The sequence below is a fragment of the Budorcas taxicolor genome, chromosome 3 (genome assembly GCF_023091745.1).
Source record: "Budorcas taxicolor isolate Tak-1 chromosome 3, Takin1.1, whole genome shotgun sequence".
Lineage (NCBI taxonomy): Eukaryota > Metazoa > Chordata > Mammalia > Artiodactyla > Bovidae > Budorcas > Budorcas taxicolor.
The window spans coordinates 91,274,272-91,291,209 of NC_068912.1; the positions used below are offsets into that span (position 1 = coordinate 91,274,272).

Genomic DNA, 16,938 nt, shown 5'->3' on the forward strand with positions numbered 1-16,938 from the left:
CTCTAGTCTCCTTGCCCGGAGAAGGAAATGGCACCCCACTCCACCACTCTTGCTTGGAAAATCCCATGGACGGAGGAGCCTGGTAGGCTGCAGTCCATGGGGTCGCTAGGAGTCAGACATGACTGAGCGACTTCACTATCATTTTCATGCATTGGAGAAGGAAATGGCAACCCACTCCAGTATTCTTGCCTAGAGAATCCCAGGGATGGAGGAGCCTGGTGGGCTGCTGTCTATGGGGTCGCACAGAGTCAGACACGACTGAAGCGACTTAGCAGCAGTCTCCTTGCCTTATAAAAGCTTATCAGCTGTAACTGCTTTATTCCCAATTGTATGCATGTGATATGATTGGTGAAGTCTGCAGCCAAACTTTCCTAATTAATTGTCAATTCATCTAAAGCCTAAGTTATCACCTACCCTTCTGGTTGAATCCTGACTTCAGATCATCCATTCTTAAAATCGAGGAGTCTTTTCTTGTTCCTGATCATAAAATCCAATTGCCAAATCTTAAAGACTCTATCTCCTACGTACTTCTTTTCATTCTCACCTCATAGCTGTTTATTTGATCTCTTACATTCAATACACTAATGCCAGTTTAATCTTAAAGTACATCTTCCATCACGTTATTCCCAGACTCACAATATTTAATAGCTGTTTAGTGCCTAACAAATTCAGGAGAAGGCAATTTGGCAGTCAAAACCTTGGCCGTATCTCCCACTCAAACCACAATCCGATAGCATGCATTTCCTCATGCTGTGGACTGCTGGATTCCTAGCTCATCCCCTACAGGTGAAAAGCTTCCCAAAGAGAGGGCAGTGGAATCAATATGCACACACAGGGGATACATCTGCCCATTAGTCATGGGGGCTCAGGAAAACCCATTGCTGCTGCTGGAAAACTATCCAAAAGCTAAGCTGGACTGCCATCAGGTCAGTTGCATCATCTTCTGGATGGAAAGACATCATATTAACTTTTCAATGACACCTCATTTGGAAATATACTTTGTTTACTAAAGGGTGGGAGGAACCTTGAACTTAAAAATTACCTCTTCCTCTTTCTTCTTTTAGCTTTCTCCATTTTTACATACCGATTTTTTTTTTTCAGGAAATAATCAGAATCTAGATTCCTCTAAGAGTTCCTCTAAAAGTAATTGCTCTTTTCCTCCAATATTGTGTTAGTTGCTCAGTTGTGTCTGACTCTTTGCAACTTCATGGACTATAGACTGTCAGGCTCCTCTATCCAAGGGATTCTCCAGGCAAGAATACTGAAGTGGGTAGCCATTCCCTCCTCCAGGGGATCTTCCCAACTCAGGGACTGAACCCTGGTCTCCTGCATTGCAGGCCGATTCTTTACTGTTTGAACCACCATCACTGTGTTCTTACACAAAATATTAGCAAACTAAATTCAGTTACATATATAAAGTAGTACCACCATGATTAAGTGGGATTTATACCAGAATGCAAGATTGGTATAACATCTGGAAATCAATTAAGGCAATGCCCTAGATCAACAGAATAAAAAACAAACCACATAATTATCTCAAGATACAAAGAAGAAGTATTTGACAAAATCTAATACCCTTTTATGATAAAACACTCAACAAACTAGGAATAGAAGGAAACTATCTCAACATAAATAAAAGCTATATATGAAAAAGCCACAGTGAATATCATACTTAACGGTGAAAGACTGCATGCTTTTCTCCTAAGATCAAGAACAGGACAAGGATGGCTGCTACTGCTATCTCTATTCGACACCGACTGACTAGAGGTTCTAGCCAGGGCAATTAGGCAAGAAAAATAAACAAAAGGCATCCATCTTCTGGAAAAGAAAGAAATTAAACTGTCTTTATTCACAGAAAACATGATCTTGTACATAAAAAGTCCTAAGACAAATGTTAGGAAACTGTATAATTAATAAGTTCAGCAAGCAAGGTTGTAATTTACAAGACTAACATACAAAATTCAATCGTATAATTGCATTAAAATAATCCAAAATGAAGTTAATAAAACAACTCCATTTATAGTAGCATCAAAAAAGAGTAAAACATTTAGGTATAAATCTGTCTAAAGGAGTATAAGACTTATACTCTGAAAAGTAGAAAACAGTGCTGAAAAAAATTAAAGATGATCTAAATAAATGAAAACAGTCTATGTTCATAGATTGAAACAGTGTCGTTAACATGGTGAAAATGAAAGTGAAGTCGCTCAGTCGTGTCCAACTCTGCGACCCCATGGACTATAGCCTACTAGGCTCCTCTGTCCATGGGATTTTCCAAGCAAGAGTACTGGAGTGGGTTGCCATTTCCTTCTCCAGGGGATCTTCCTGACCCAGGGATTGAAACCAGGTCTTCCGCCTTGCAGGCAGACGCTTTACCGTCTGAGCCACCAGGGAAGTTCCAGAAGTTCCAGTTAACATGGTAATACTCCCCAAATTTGTCTACAGATTCAGTGCACTCCCTATTAGAATCCCAGCTGACTTTTTGTAGAAATTGACAAACTGATTCTAAAATTAATTTATAATTGCAGGGAACCCGGAATGGCCAAAATAATTTTGAAAAAGAAGAACCAGTTGGAGGACTCACACTTGGTTATAAAATTTACTAGTTAGAAACAGTGGTCAAGAGAGTGTAGTACAGGCATAAAGATAAACATAGAGATCAATGGAATAGAAATGAGATTCCAGAAATAAACACATGTGTTTATGTTTGATTTTTGACAGGGATGGAATACCATTCAATGGGGAAAGAACAGTCTTTTCATCAAAGAGAACTGGGACTACTAGATACCCAAATGAAAAGAATGAAACTGGACCTTTACCTCACATCATAGATTAATACAAAAATTAAGTCAAAATGCATCAAAGACCGAAATGTAAGAGCCAAAAATATAAAATTCTTAGAAGAAAATATCAATGCAAAACTTCATAACATTGGATTTGGCAATGATTTCTTGGATATGAAATCAAAAGCATAGCAACAAAAGAAAAAATACAAACTGGACTTCATCAAAATTTAAAACTTTTGCGCTTCAAAGGATACTACCAAAAAAGTGAAAAGACATCCACAGAATGGGAGAAAATACTTACAAATCATAAAGCTGGTAAGGGATTTAGATCTAGAATATAAAAGAACTCTTGCAACTTAATAATAAAGATAACTCGATTCAAAAAGGAACAAAGGACTTGGAATAGACCTTTCTCCAAAGAAGATATACAAATGCCAAATAAACCCATGAATAAATGCTCAGCATAATTAGTCATCAGGCAACAGCAAATTGAAACCATAACACTTCATGCCCACTAGGATGGCTATAATCAAACAGTCAGATTATAATAACTAGTAGAGAAAATGTGGAGAAATTGAACTCTCATATACTGCTGGTGAGACTATAAATTGGTTAGGCTACTTTGGAAACAATTTGGCAATTCCTCAAAAAGTTAAACACTAAGTTAACATTTGACCCAGAAATTCTGCTCTTAGGTATACACCCAAGAGAAATGAAAATGTCTGACCACACAAAGACTTTCACATAGGTGGTTATAGAAACATTATTCATAATACCCTAACAGTAGAAACAACTCAAATGTTCATTATGAAGGGATACACAAAATGTTGTATATCCATATAATGAAATATTACTCAGCCATAAAAGGAACAAAGTACTAATGTATGCTATAAATACAGATAAAGCTTGAAAACACTAAACTAAGCAAAAGAAGCCAGACAAAAAAACCACATATTGTAAGACTCCACTTACATGAATTTTATAGAATAGGTGAAATCTATAGAGAATGAAAGTCGATTTGTATTTGCTCAGCACTGGGGAAAATAAAGTGAGTGAAGTCGCTCAGTCATGTCCAACTCTTTGCGACCCCATGCACTGTAGCATACCAGGCTCCTCTGTCCATGGGATTTTCCAGGAAAGAGTACTGGAGTGGGTTGCCATTTCCTTCTCCAGGGGATCTTCCCAATCCAGCGATCAAACCTGGGTCTCCCGTATTGTAGGCAGATGCTTTACCATCTGAGCCACCAGGGAAGTCCTGGGGAGAATAAGGAGATATAATGACAGCTAACAAACGGGTACAGTTTCTTTGTTATCATTGTTGGCTGTCACTAAGTCATGTCCAACTCTGCCACCCCATGGACTGTAGCATGCCAGGCTCCTCTGTCCTCCACCATCTCCCAGAGTTTGCTCAAATTCCTGTTCATTGAGTCCCTGATGCTATCTAACCATCTCATCCTCTGCCGCCCCTTCTCCTTTTGCCTTCAATCTTTTCCAGCACCAGATTCTTTTTCAATGAGTCGGCTCTTTGCATCAAGTGGTCAAAGTATTGGAGCTTCAGCATCAGTCCTTCCAATGAATATTCAGCGTTGATTTCCTTTAGAATTGACTGGTTTGATCTCCTTGCTGTCCAAGAGACTCTCAAGAGTCTTCCTCCGGCACCACAATTCGAAAGCATCGATTCTTTGGCGCTCAGCCTTCCTTACGGTCCAACTCTCACATCTGTACATGACTGCTGGAAAAACCATAGAGTTGCCTATATGGACCTTTGTCAGCAAACTGATGTCTCTGCTTTTGAATACACTGTCTAGGTGTGTAGCTGAAGAGAGAATTTGTGAACTAGAGGAAAGGACAGAAAAAAAAATCTAGACTCAGGCACAGAGTTAAAAGAATAAAAAATACAGAAACAAGCAGAAGAGACAGATATGATTCAATGAAAAGAGCCTCATGTTTATTTAACTGAAGTCCCAGGAGGAGAAGAGAGAGAAGGAAACAGAAGTAACATAAAGAAACAATAGCCAAGAATTTTCCAAGCTATGAAAGATCTCAGACCACGTATTCAAAAATCCCTACAAACTCCACTGAAAACAAGTATAAAGAAAACCACCCCTCGACACAACCAAGAACAAAAAGATCAGTATCATAGATGGAATAAGAAAACTCTACTTTTTCATTTCAAAGGTCACCTAGGAAGGCTAAATGGTCTTGTCTCCTAAAGAAAATCCCTATCTTCACTCTTCCTCTCTTCTACACCATTCTCTACACTTCAGTTAGGTTGATCTTAAATTTTTAAATAGCATCCATCACCTCTCTCCTCTACATAAACATTTCAGTGACTTCTCACTCCCTCAGAATAAAGTTCAAACTCCTTGTCACAGCTTAGGTGGCCCTCTCAGATCTGGTGTCTGTTTACATTTGCTTCTAGATTCCTTTCTCACTGCTACCTCTCTAGAACTCTCCACTCCAGCCACTTTGCACTGACTTTTTCTCATGCATGTGTGTGTGCTCAATCATGTGCAACTCTCTGCAACCCCATGGACTGCAGCCCCCCAAGTTCCTCTGTCCATGGAATTCTCCAGGCAAGGATACTGGAGTGGGTTGCCGTTTTCTACTCCAGGGGATCTTCCTGACCCAGGGATTGAACCCTCGTCTCCAATGTCGCCTGCATTGGCAGGAGGATTCTTTATCACTGAGCCACCTGGAAAATCTCCACTCAAAAAAAACAATTTTTTTTTTGAAGGATAATTGCTTTATAGAATTGTGGTTTACTGTCAAATCTCAACATGAATCAGCCATAGGTTCCCCCAAATTGTTTCCCTCTTAAGTACTCCAGGTCCTTTCCATATGCTGTTCCTATTCCTTTGAACTCTCTCCTCATCTTACACTCCTTTTCCTGGCTTTCCTACTTTCTATCGCATTATTGTTCAAATAACATTTCCTTTGGAAAATTTTCTAAATTTCCTAGATTTGGTAATTTATGCCCATAGAGGGCAAGAAATTTGCTCCTTACTTTCTGAAATTCTCCAATCAAAGCACCTATCACATTTTATGATTACTGTTTCTCTCTCTGTAAAGCCTTTAAAGTTCTAAACAGGCAGAAACTATGTGTATTTTGCTCACATCTGTCTCCCTAAGTCCTTGGCCTGGCTCAAAACTGACATTCAATAACTTTTTAAAAAATTACTTATTAATTATTACAAGAAACCTCTCATATATTATCTTCAAGACAGTCCATTATACTTCTCTTCCAGACCAAGCTATTTCTTTTTCTTCTAAAAGTTTCTAAATAAGGATAAATGTGAATTAAATATTTATCTTGGAGGGTCCTTTAACATTTTCAAGATATTACTGCAATAAAAATAAAAATGTAAGTGAAGGTATGAATATTCATACCACAGGTCCCTCTCCTCCTATCCTAATTCAACAGAGTTTAACGTTTTTACTTGCTTTCTTACATGCAAAAAAAGTGTGATTATACTACCAGCATCCTCAAATGACACTCTGGCTTTTCACTCACTCCAAAATTGGGTTCAGAAATGGCCTTCCTTGTTTCTCGTAGCCTGCTATGGCTCCTTTCCAGTTTTTATCACAGACTTTTTCTCTGCTTCCTCTTCTCAGTTCAGCACAGCTTCCTCTGCCATGTTCTATAAACCTGCCACTGTTGATGAGTCTTTTTATGTGCCATCTGAATTGGTCGGCTCTGTCTCATTACCTCTTGAGTTCTATTTTGAATTTCAGTGGCAAACAATTTTTTTCTTTACCTGCTACTTTCTCTTCCTTTATAACTTATTTCTTAATTTGGTCATTGATTTAACTCTTTAAACATAGGGCAAAATTGAATATGATCCCCTTGGCATCTTCATATTTTATGTACTGTTTAAAGCCAAGAACAGTACCTGCTGCTGCTGCTGCTAAGTCACTTCAGTCGTGTCCAACTCTGTGCAACCCCATAGACAACAGCCCACCGGACTCCCCCGTCCCTGGGATTCTCCAGGCAAGAACACTGGAGTGGGTTGTTATTTCCTTCTCCAATGCAGGAAAGTGAAAAGTGAAAGTGAAGTCGCTCAGTCATGTCTGACTCTTAGCAACCCCATAGACTGCAGCCTACCAGGCTCCTCTGTCCATGGGATTTTCCAGGCAAGAGTACTGGAGTGGGCTACCATTGCTTTCTCCTAGCACCTGACAAATACTAAGTATATATTTGTTGCAAAATTAAACACCTTTGGCAGGTACTCTATGACAGGTTGATTAGGCTGATTCAGATTACTTTTGTTCTTCATATACCACAGATAAATATCTAAAATGTCATTGAATACCTAGAAGTTGATAACACTTAATAACATTTTATTTCAATATACACATTGTGATCTGATCCAATTATAAGCTTTCTTCCTTAGCAAGTTCTTTTTTGTTGTTGCTCAGAAATGGAAGAGAGTGTTATTTTCATTAACACATTTAGAAAACTTTACTTCCTTTGCCTATCAGTCCTAGTCTTTGGTCTATAATCTAGTCTTTAACCAGTACAAGAAACACAGTTACTTCATTTACATGTTAACTAACAATGACAAATTCACCCTGTAAATCAACTTGCTGGTGTTTAAAAATGTAGACAGCAAGTAAGGCTCATGGTCCAGGGAAAAGGATACTAATAGACTGCAGAGAAAATTTATGGGTACCACCCTTAATTTAAGATTTGGGGTAAATGGGGATTTTAGTGAGTGCCTGGGTTGGCAACAGAAGGATTTGATAGAAAGACAAAGGTTAGATAGACGATGGACTTCATGGTTCAGGAAGAAACCAGGGTCAGGGTATTAGGAGATGGACTAATTTAGCACGTAGTGAGATAAGGGGAAAGCATCAGGATCTTGGGAGAGGGTAGGGAAATAACTTAGGAGAAGCATGAATTAAAGGAAATTGAAGCGGGGAAATAGGAAGAACCAGGGCTTAGATGGTAAGGTCAGTGGCCCAAAGATATGCCCCCTGGGTAATAATGCTAAAAGTGGAAAGAGAGAGCAAAGGAGGCAGTCTCTGAAAGGGAAGGGGAATGCTCAAAGGTGGAAATCAAGGGGTGCGGTTGCCTCCCGCAACGGATATAGAAAAGAGGGTGCACAGTCCCCCCTCACAAGGCAGAAACATAGCCAGAATCCTGAGTTAGAGTGCAGTAAAACGTGGGTGGGTGGGTATCAGGAGGGGAACAGAGGTCCAAGGTGCTGGGATGAGTCAGAGGCTGAAGGAAGGAGATGCAGTCTGGAGTTTTGGGAGGTTTACACAGAGAGCACTGGGATTTAGAGTTCGGATTGTAAAAATATGTTTCAGACTCTCAGGGGGCTCTGGCATGTGTTTGGTAGAGTCCACTCAGGTTAGCCGGGGGTACGTAGGTGGTGGTCAGTCAAGGATGGAAGGCAAATTCAACAAGGTCTGGGAATTCACTTAAACCAGTTAAGGGTGATTTCAGCGAAAGTTGGGAGGATTTAGGTCAAGAGTATGGTGCATTTCAGCCCGAGTGGGTCGATTTGCCCGGTTTGCGGCATGAATTAAAGTGGGCGCTGAAGGGTATTTCAGGCAGCGTGGCTGAAGGGCTTCCTTCAGGACTGCGGTCCCTGTCAGACCGGGTTGGGGGTGGGTTACAGCAGCGGCCAAGCGCACTGCGTTTAGGAAGGAGTGCGTTCCGGGCCGCGCCGGGGCGAGCGAGTCCGGGAGCGGGACTGCAGCGGGGACTCCGGGGAGGTTCGGAGGGAACAGCCGTCAGCGCAGGGCAAGATCGCCGGCTCGGGGATGTTCCGCGCCGCGAGCTGTGCTTCACTCCCGCCCCTCCCGATCCCGGGGGAACCTGTTGCTGGAGGAATGGGCGGGCGGCGGCGGCGGCGAACCCTCCATCGCCTCCGCCTGGCCCTCATGGCGGCCCTTTCGACCTAGACGCTGCGCGGCGCGGCCCCTCCCTTGTTGCCTCTGTTTTTTTAAAAAAAAAAAAAAAAAGAACGAAAGAAAAATCAGCCCCCAACCCTCACCCGTGACCTGCGGGCCCCGCGGCGGCTCGTGCGGCTTCCGGGAGCGGAGGCGCGGCCCCGCGGGCCGGAGGAGGCGGAGGCGGAGGAGGAGGCCAACATGGCGGCGCGCAGGGCTGGGCCGGGCCGCCGCCGCTCCTGAGCGCCCCACTGCCGTAGCTCGGCCCGCGGTGCCCACGCCCGCGCCCAACCTGGCCCGGCGGCCGCGGAGCGCGCAGCCCAGGAGCGCAAGGGCCCGCCCGGGCGCGGGGACGGCGCAGAGGCAGCGCCGCTGGGCCCGCCAGGCCCCGGACCCGCAGCTTCGCTGCTCGCCGGCCGGCGGGGCCCGGAGGCCGGAGCCATGGAATCGGAGGAGGAGCAGCACATGACCACGCTTCTGTGCATGGGCTTCTCGGACCCCGCCACCATCCGCAAGGCCCTGCGCCTGGCCAAGAACGACATCAACGAAGCCGTGGCGCTGCTCACCAACGAGCGGCCGGGCCTCGACTACGGTGGCTACGAGCCGATGGACAGCGGTGGCGGCCCCAGCCCCGGGCCCGGCGGGGGCTCGCGGGGCGACGGCGGCGGCGGCGGCGACGGCCCCTCCCGCGGCGGGAGCACCGGAGGCGGCGGCGGGTTCGACCCCCCGCCCGCGTACCACGAGGTGGTGGACGCCGAGGTGAGGAGGGGCGACCCGTGACCCCCGTGGGAGAGGCCAGCGGGCTGGAGTTCCGTGGGGAGGGGACACACCCCACTGGGCTTGAAGTGCGGAGGGCGTGTGGAGCAGGGGAGGCACGGAGAAAGGGCAAATGGAGCAACGGGTTCGTCAGGACGGAGGCCACCGGGCTGCGGTCAGGTGGGGAATGGAGTACATAGGGTAAGGGCTGATGAAATTGAATTGGGGATGCGGGGCAGGGCTGCGCGGCAGGGTGGGGAGGGGTCTCTCGGGCTTTGAGCTGAGGTCACCAACGGGGCAGGCCTGGGAAGGGGATGAGGAGGAGGGTCCAAAGCTGGCATCCCCGAGATGGGGGAAGATGACACATTGGCCTGGAGAGTGTGATGGGGGATGGCGCGTGTTATCAGGCGGTCAGAAATGGGGTACTAGTAGACTAGGCAAGGACCCGAGATTTCGTGGCCCAGGGATTCAGTGAAGGAGTGGGGGAAGGCACCAGGTTCAGAGTCAGAGAAAAAGTGGGATGGGCCAGCGAGAGTAAAGGCCTTTGCTGGTCAGAGGAGGACTTGAGGTTACGATGGGATTTGGGTTTTAGCCAAGGACCAGAAAAAAGAGATTGTTTGGGGTCTAAAATGAAGAGGGACTGGGCAGAGGCCAGGAATGACAATAATTAATATGAGATGTGGGTTGGGGCGTCATCGATAAAATCAGGTATTAAAGCCATGGGGATTAGACTGAGAAAGGTTAGAGATAAGAGGCCAGGACAGGAGTCAGAGCTGAGGAGGGGCTCGGCAGTGTTGGGACTGGAGTTGGAAGATGAAGCTGGGACCAAGTCTGGGTACTGGCCATCGATTAAGTCAGAAATGAGGGAAAGCTAGACTGGAGAAAGGGGTTGTAGCAATGAGGGTGCTCTGCAGAGGGACAGGGACAGGGTGGGAAATAAAGGGACTGGAAGAGTCTGTTAAGGAGAAAGGGCCATCTTAGGTGAATGGCTTTGATCAGAGATCTCAAGTCTGGGTGGAGACGATTCCTTCTGTTTAGTTTGAGATGTGAGCAAAGAACATGAGGGAGAAAACAAACTTTACCTCTCATTTTTTTTTTAAAAAAAAGGATCAACCAGAAGCAACAGTGTTGGTGAATAATTCCTTTGCAGAAGAATGACAGCTCATGATAGGGATTTTGGTCCGATTTGCTGCATAGTACATTTCAAAGGTCCAGTAGAGCAGGTTGGCTTACTCTAGTGGTTTGGGTTTTTAAGTAGAGATGTGAATTTCGATAATTCTTAATGAAGCTAAGCCTCCTGAAAGGATTTTTTCAAAAATAATATTCTGTCTTTTTAGTCACATGCTTTGGCAGCATGGGCTGAAGTAGCTTGGGAAAGAAAGTAGCACTTCAAAAAACTAGATTTCTTCACAAGATCTCTTTGGTTTCCAGACTTCCGCACACTTGATTGATTGCCCTCTGTTACCCAGTAACTCAGCTGTATCACTGACTAGTGTATGGAAGTAAAGGTTGTAATTATTCCTACTTTAGGGGAAAGGTCCCATATAATTAAATAACTGTACTTAAATCACTTTAAGAAATGAGCTTCTGTTTGCAAGCCCCCATCACTCTTTTCCTTGTTCCTTTTAGTTTTGACCCAGTTTTGAAATCAAGAAGAAAGCCACTGCTTTTTCTGAAGCTGCTTTTATAGTTCTTCAAAGTTCAGTGTACCCTCATTTTGTGAAAAAATTTACTCTTATTTTTTCTTTTATCACACTTTTTAATTTCCTGGAATTGCAAAATCAAACTAAATTATAATGCTTGGTGGTACTTTAACATTAACTGTACTAATGTATGTTTAAATACTAACATTAGCTGCCCTGCCTGAATATTTAAACACTGAGAATTGGAACTGGCTTCCTTTCACATGAATGACAGGCTGAAGAGTTTGCTTTCACGTAAAATCTAGAGAATCTGTGACTTTCTGAAGACCCGTGTTAAGTTTTCATTTCCTCTTGACTTGTGGATTTGGTTCTACCATTTAATTTTGCAGGGTCACACAGTGGGAGGTGGGGGGTGCTACTGGTGACTGAAGATGCTTTACCCAGAAGACTGACAAGGATACAGGCACATGGGAACCTGGTGAGAATATTTAATCCAGTTGTTGCCTCTGTAGTTTTACAAATCTACTTGCCTGCCGCTTGTGCAGCTTGTTGGTCATCCTTGTCGACAGTGGGAACCTGAGGCATTTGATCTTGGGAAATAGGGAGGAGCACTGATCATTTTTGAACATCTATACGGTGTCAGGTGCTGTTGGGTGCTTTATACATTGTACTTAATCCCCAGTGAGGTAGTTAATAACATCACTATTTTAGAGCTGTGCTTAGCTAGTTGCAAAATCTGAATTTGAAACTGGTCTCTCTGACTTCAAAGACAGTGTGTTTTTCATTCTACTCAACTCATGGCTTAAGATTGAATTCACTTTAAGATAAAAAAGAAAAATAAAGAAAGAGACAAATTTGAGGTTCCTGTACAAGCTAGGAAAGATGTGGCTTGCAAGGGCTGAATCAAGGCAGTGGGAATAAGATAATAGAATGAAGGGAGAATCCTACCTTTTTAAAGAAGACTTCAGAAATTAATGCTTAGTTTGTCTCCTTGGTTTCACATACACAAGCGGGCAAGCCCCAAAGGGGAAGTGACATGTCCCCACAGAGTCAGTTCATGAAAGAGATGGGACTAGGATCCAGGCCCACTCACTGCAAGTCCAGTGCTCTCTCTCCCTACCAGCTGCCTGCCTTTCAAATGAAAAAAGGACAGGACACAGTAGAAGGTTGGAGAAAAGAAAGTGTCATAAACAAGGTGAAGATTGTCAGCTCTTGTATAATCTACTTGTTTTATTTCTTTAAAATGAGGTCCTGGTCTGAAATTATATAAATTTATATTGGCCCAATAGGAAATTTCAGTTTCAGTGTCCTCTGAAAAATGTTTGGGAATATACAGATCAAAATCCAATTGTTAAAAAAGAAAAAAAAGGATTGCATTTATTTTGTATTTGTCATTTGGTAACAGGAACAGTCCTCTCATTTGGTAAGCATTTAATCCTTCAGGTTCCGGGGCTGGGAACAGAATGTGGAGGTTACATTCTGGTGGATCTTAGTGCAAGCCTCTAGTTTTACAAGAAGTGACTTCCCAAGGTCATGCAGTTAGGTAAATCAGTTTAGTGATTTGGGCTCGTGCTATAATTAGGATTTGGTTTAAAAATTAAAATTTGGAAAGTAAAAGCAGTTAACTTCTGGTTCAGTAGCACCAAGGAGAATGCAGGTAGAAGAGACTCAGATATCTAGTAGAATACGTAACACTGCACAGAAAGCCACTTTTTAAGATAATCTTCCAGTGACGTAAAGGTACTGCTTTGCAGAAAGTTGTGCTGGGTGTAGATGTGTTTTAATTCTCGGTGTCTTGGTCTGGATGGGATTTTGAAAAGTTCACCAGTTTTGATTTTGAATAGCTTTTCTTCACAACCTTTCCACAGCAGGTAGGAGTCTGTTCTATTATTAAAGAGTGAGATCTCACAGCTGCTCCAAATAACTTATCCAGATGTTTAATACCCCCACTGTTAGAATTCTTCAGTGTTTCTTTTATGGTTAATGTCAGCCCCCTTGACCACTATTCAGGGCGTGCCCCCTGGTTCTGCCCTCCTAGAGGTGGGACAGAGTTGGTCCTTTTAAGAACTGGGATCCTATCCAGAGAGTTAGAACTTAGAAGCAGGAACCCTTTTAGGCACATTTTAAAATTTAACACTTGTGCAATATACCTTACTTGTTACTAAGTTTCCTTGTTTTGTCTTTAGAAAATACTAAAATGGAATTTTTTTTGCAAGGAGACTTTTAACAGAAATACCTTACTGTTGCGTTTCATGTTAATTCTTATTCCTAGAAGTGACATTTAATGCTATGATCTCACTAATATTGTGAACTCCTTGTTTTGTTCCGTTTAATTGTGGATAGTCTTCTGGAAATACTTTGTCAGAAGTATTTGCATGATTTCATTGCTTTTTCGTTAAAGAGCCCCAAAGTTGGTCCTGCTAGACTATATATAAATCACATAAAAATCACATTAATTTGTAACTCCTTAACTTATTTTTGCCTCTTTTTTTTTTCTTTTGGTATTAAGTGGGTAGTTATACATGAATTAAAATTAGACATTATATATTACATAATATTCTAAGGTTTATATTAAAACTTGTGTCCTTTTTTTCCTCTAAAATACACAATCCTACCTCCTTTGAATGTGGAGTAAATACCTTATAAATAAATTTTAGTTATTTGTGATTTGAGTATATGATTTACAGTTTCTGATCTACTGTGACTTGTTAAATTAGAAAATGTGGAATCTATTTATAAGTTTTAGAGTTAAAAAACTAAAATAATTCCCAGGACTTCCTTGGCAATCCAGTGGTTAAGACTCTGTACCCCCAGTACAAGGGGCAGCAGTTCCATCCCTGGGCTGGGAACTAAGATTCTGCATACCACGGGGCAAGACCAAAAAAAGGGAAAAAAGAATTCCAAAATTCAGTTGAAAGTACATGATAAATAGAGACTCTGAAAGATTAATTTTGAAATAGGAATTTCTTTATTATCTAGTATATATGTGTCTCCTTTGTGAACTAGGCATATGAGTTCATCTGACTTGTAATTACCTGACCATTTGCTATTAGAATGAATGTAATTTGGCATGAAAGAAGTACCTTTTGTGTATCAGTGAGGTGTATTCTAGTGAAATCATAGTAGGTAGGGACAGCTTTATGCAACATAATAATCCTGTTAGCTTAAAATTTGAAACCAGTAACAATATTAGAAAAGTAAATGTTGTTTTGATAATTTGAGGAAAGAATTTCAACCGTAATATAACCTAAATAGCAGACATCAAGGTATTCCACAGCTTCATGCTTACTGCTCGAAAAGCATATAACATGGATTTTATTTGAATTTGAGTGCAAAGATGAAAAATTGTTGCTTATAAGAATTAACATATTTAGGAAGATTTAGTTCAGTAATAATTTTCCTGTCTGTGGAGTTCAGTTTTCTGCAGAAGTTTTTCTTATTTGAAATACCAAAGAGAAATCAGAAGTAAAATATGTAAGATTAAACCATTTCAAAACACCCTCATGTTCTGCATGCACTCAAGATCATGCGCTTCACTTGTTTATGTTTTAGTTTGTTTTTATTTTATTTAATTGCTTTTATTTTTGACTGTTCTGTGTCTTTTTTGACCCAGAAAAGCTCATACTTTTCTCTAGTTGCGGCGAGTTGGGCTACTCTAAAGTTGCAGTGCACTAGCTTCTCATTGCGGTGGCTTCTCCTGCTTTGTAGCTCGGGCTCTGGAGAATGAGGGCTTCAGTAGCTGAGGCGTGTGAGGTCAGTAGTTGTGGTTCACGGGCCCTAGAGCACAGACTCAGTAAGTTGTGGCGCATGGGCTTAGTTGCTCCGCAGCATGTGGGATCCTCCCGGATCAGAGGTCAAACCTGTGTCTCCTGCATTGGCAGGTGGATTCTCTACCACTGAGCCACCAGGGAAGTCCTAGCTGTTTTGTCTTTTTTTAAAAAAACATAGTTCAAATAAGCTTTAATATTAGGTTTCCTGTCAAATTAGAAGTGTTTTGCAGTAGTCCAGACATGAGGTGATGAGCTGCTGTAGGCAGACACAGTAGTGAGAAGTGACAAGTAGCTCAGGGCTGAAGGAGGGGACGGGAAGCTTTGAAAGCAAGGCAGTGTGTGTGGAGTGATGTACGGCAGCTCCGTGTGCTGCATGCCCCCGGGAGGCTGTTTCTACTGATGCCGCACTCTAGAAAAGGTTACAGTCTGTTCAGTTTGAGAAAGTTCTGGAGTGTGTAATACATTTTACCGCGGTTTTGATTTCAAAAATAAGAAAATAAGAAGAAGAAAGTTGGGTGTATAAAGAAGCAAGCATTCAGGTACCTGGAAAATTGAGATACAAGGGACATATCAGCCTGAGACTCTTGCATTGTGGAGGCATTGCTAAGAAAGTTGTACTTCACTTTCAAGAGTAGATGTTTTTTCTCACCTTCCTTCCAGGGAGTTTTAGTTTCTTTTTTAAGTTTGTATTTCTCGTTCTCATTATTATAGTAGGAATTTTTATTATTCAGTATTGAAATATATTTCGGTCACAATTGAGTAGTAAAAATTTTTTCTCAAGCTCATATTAGTAGTAGGTGACATTAGATTTGGTGTATGCTTATTTGTTCTGAAGAAAAGAGCTAACACAATTAAGTTGGCATTTCATTTTGATAATCTTTACCAAAATTGAAATATTTTAGGCATGAAGTAGGAATCTTTAGCCATGAAGGTGAATCTTTTTCTGGGGCTAAGTTGAAAATTTTATTTTTCTTCTTGGAAATAAGTAATATCTTCAGTGCCTACCAAAGTCTTCTCACTTAAGTTCCAGTATAGTTTGCTTTCTTGTAGTATCTTAAGTTGTTTCAGTTATGTGCATTGTGAAATTCACTTGACAGCATTTGATATACTTTCACTTAAGATGTTTATGTTAGAAATATTTTATTAAAAAATAAATATGATACATTCTTTATCAGTAGGCTTCCAAAATGGTTTCTGAAGTTAAAATCTTTTCCAGAAAGATTTGTTAGTCACTGTTGCCAGTGCTTTTCAATTTCTACTTTGTCTTCTTTTAGAATCTAGCTTTCATAAACAGATCAAAATTTTTAGGCTTTTTTTCCCCCTTCTTTCCATTCCTCACTCATATTGGCAGTTTTGGTTGAAAATTGAATTGCTTTCTGCAGCTTACCATTAGAAGCCTACCGTGTAGCATTTTAGTAGCAATTTAAATTATAGCAATTTAAAATACAGATCCTAAAAAATATGAAGGTATTCCATACTGCCAGTGGCAACAGCATCTGTCAATTATTTAATTTATTTAAGACTCCTTACTTTGTCTTCTTATCAAGTAGCCTGTTAATTCTAACCATAAATATCTCTCCTGCCCCCTCTGTTACTGCTCTGGTTTTGTTCATGTCCCTTTCTTACTGTTTCTCTGTGCCACTCATGGGTACCAGAATGATCTTTGTAAAATATAAATTTTAGTTATGAGATAACCTTTCTTAAAAATGTTTGGTGGCTGTTTAATTCCTGTAGGTAAAATCTGAATTCCTTTCTTCCAAGGTCTCCATCCTTCTCTACCCCACCATGCCTCCTGCCTTCCAGTGCTGTGTTCAGGGGCTGTCTGTCCCCTCACTCTCCTCCCCAAACCTCAGTAAGCATCTCTCTGGCTAACATGGATTTATTCTTCGAGATTACCTTAAATGCCGTTTCTCTTCAAGGCACTCTTGTCTCATGTGGCCACATTCTCCCAGTGGCATTTTGTAGGTACACCAAGTAAAGAAATGATCATATTTTAGCTAACAAAAAGGTGTATTTACGTGTATGTATCTGTATTTCCACTGGACTTGAGGAGCAGTAATATTTCTTTTTTATCTCTGTGTCCCT

The 16,938-nt window shown here is 41.8% G+C and overlaps 1 protein-coding gene across 1 annotated transcript in view; it reads left to right on the forward strand.

Moving 5' to 3' along the window:
* Positions 1–9,125: 9,125 nt before the first annotated feature.
* USP24 (ubiquitin specific peptidase 24) overlaps positions 9,126–16,938 on the forward strand; it is a 165,272-nt gene continuing 157,459 nt past the window's right edge. Inside the window, exon 1 of the mRNA XM_052636634.1 lies at positions 9,126–9,443. Coding sequence (XP_052492594.1) covers positions 9,126–9,443 — 318 coding nt within the window. The remainder of the gene's footprint in view (positions 9,444–16,938) is intronic.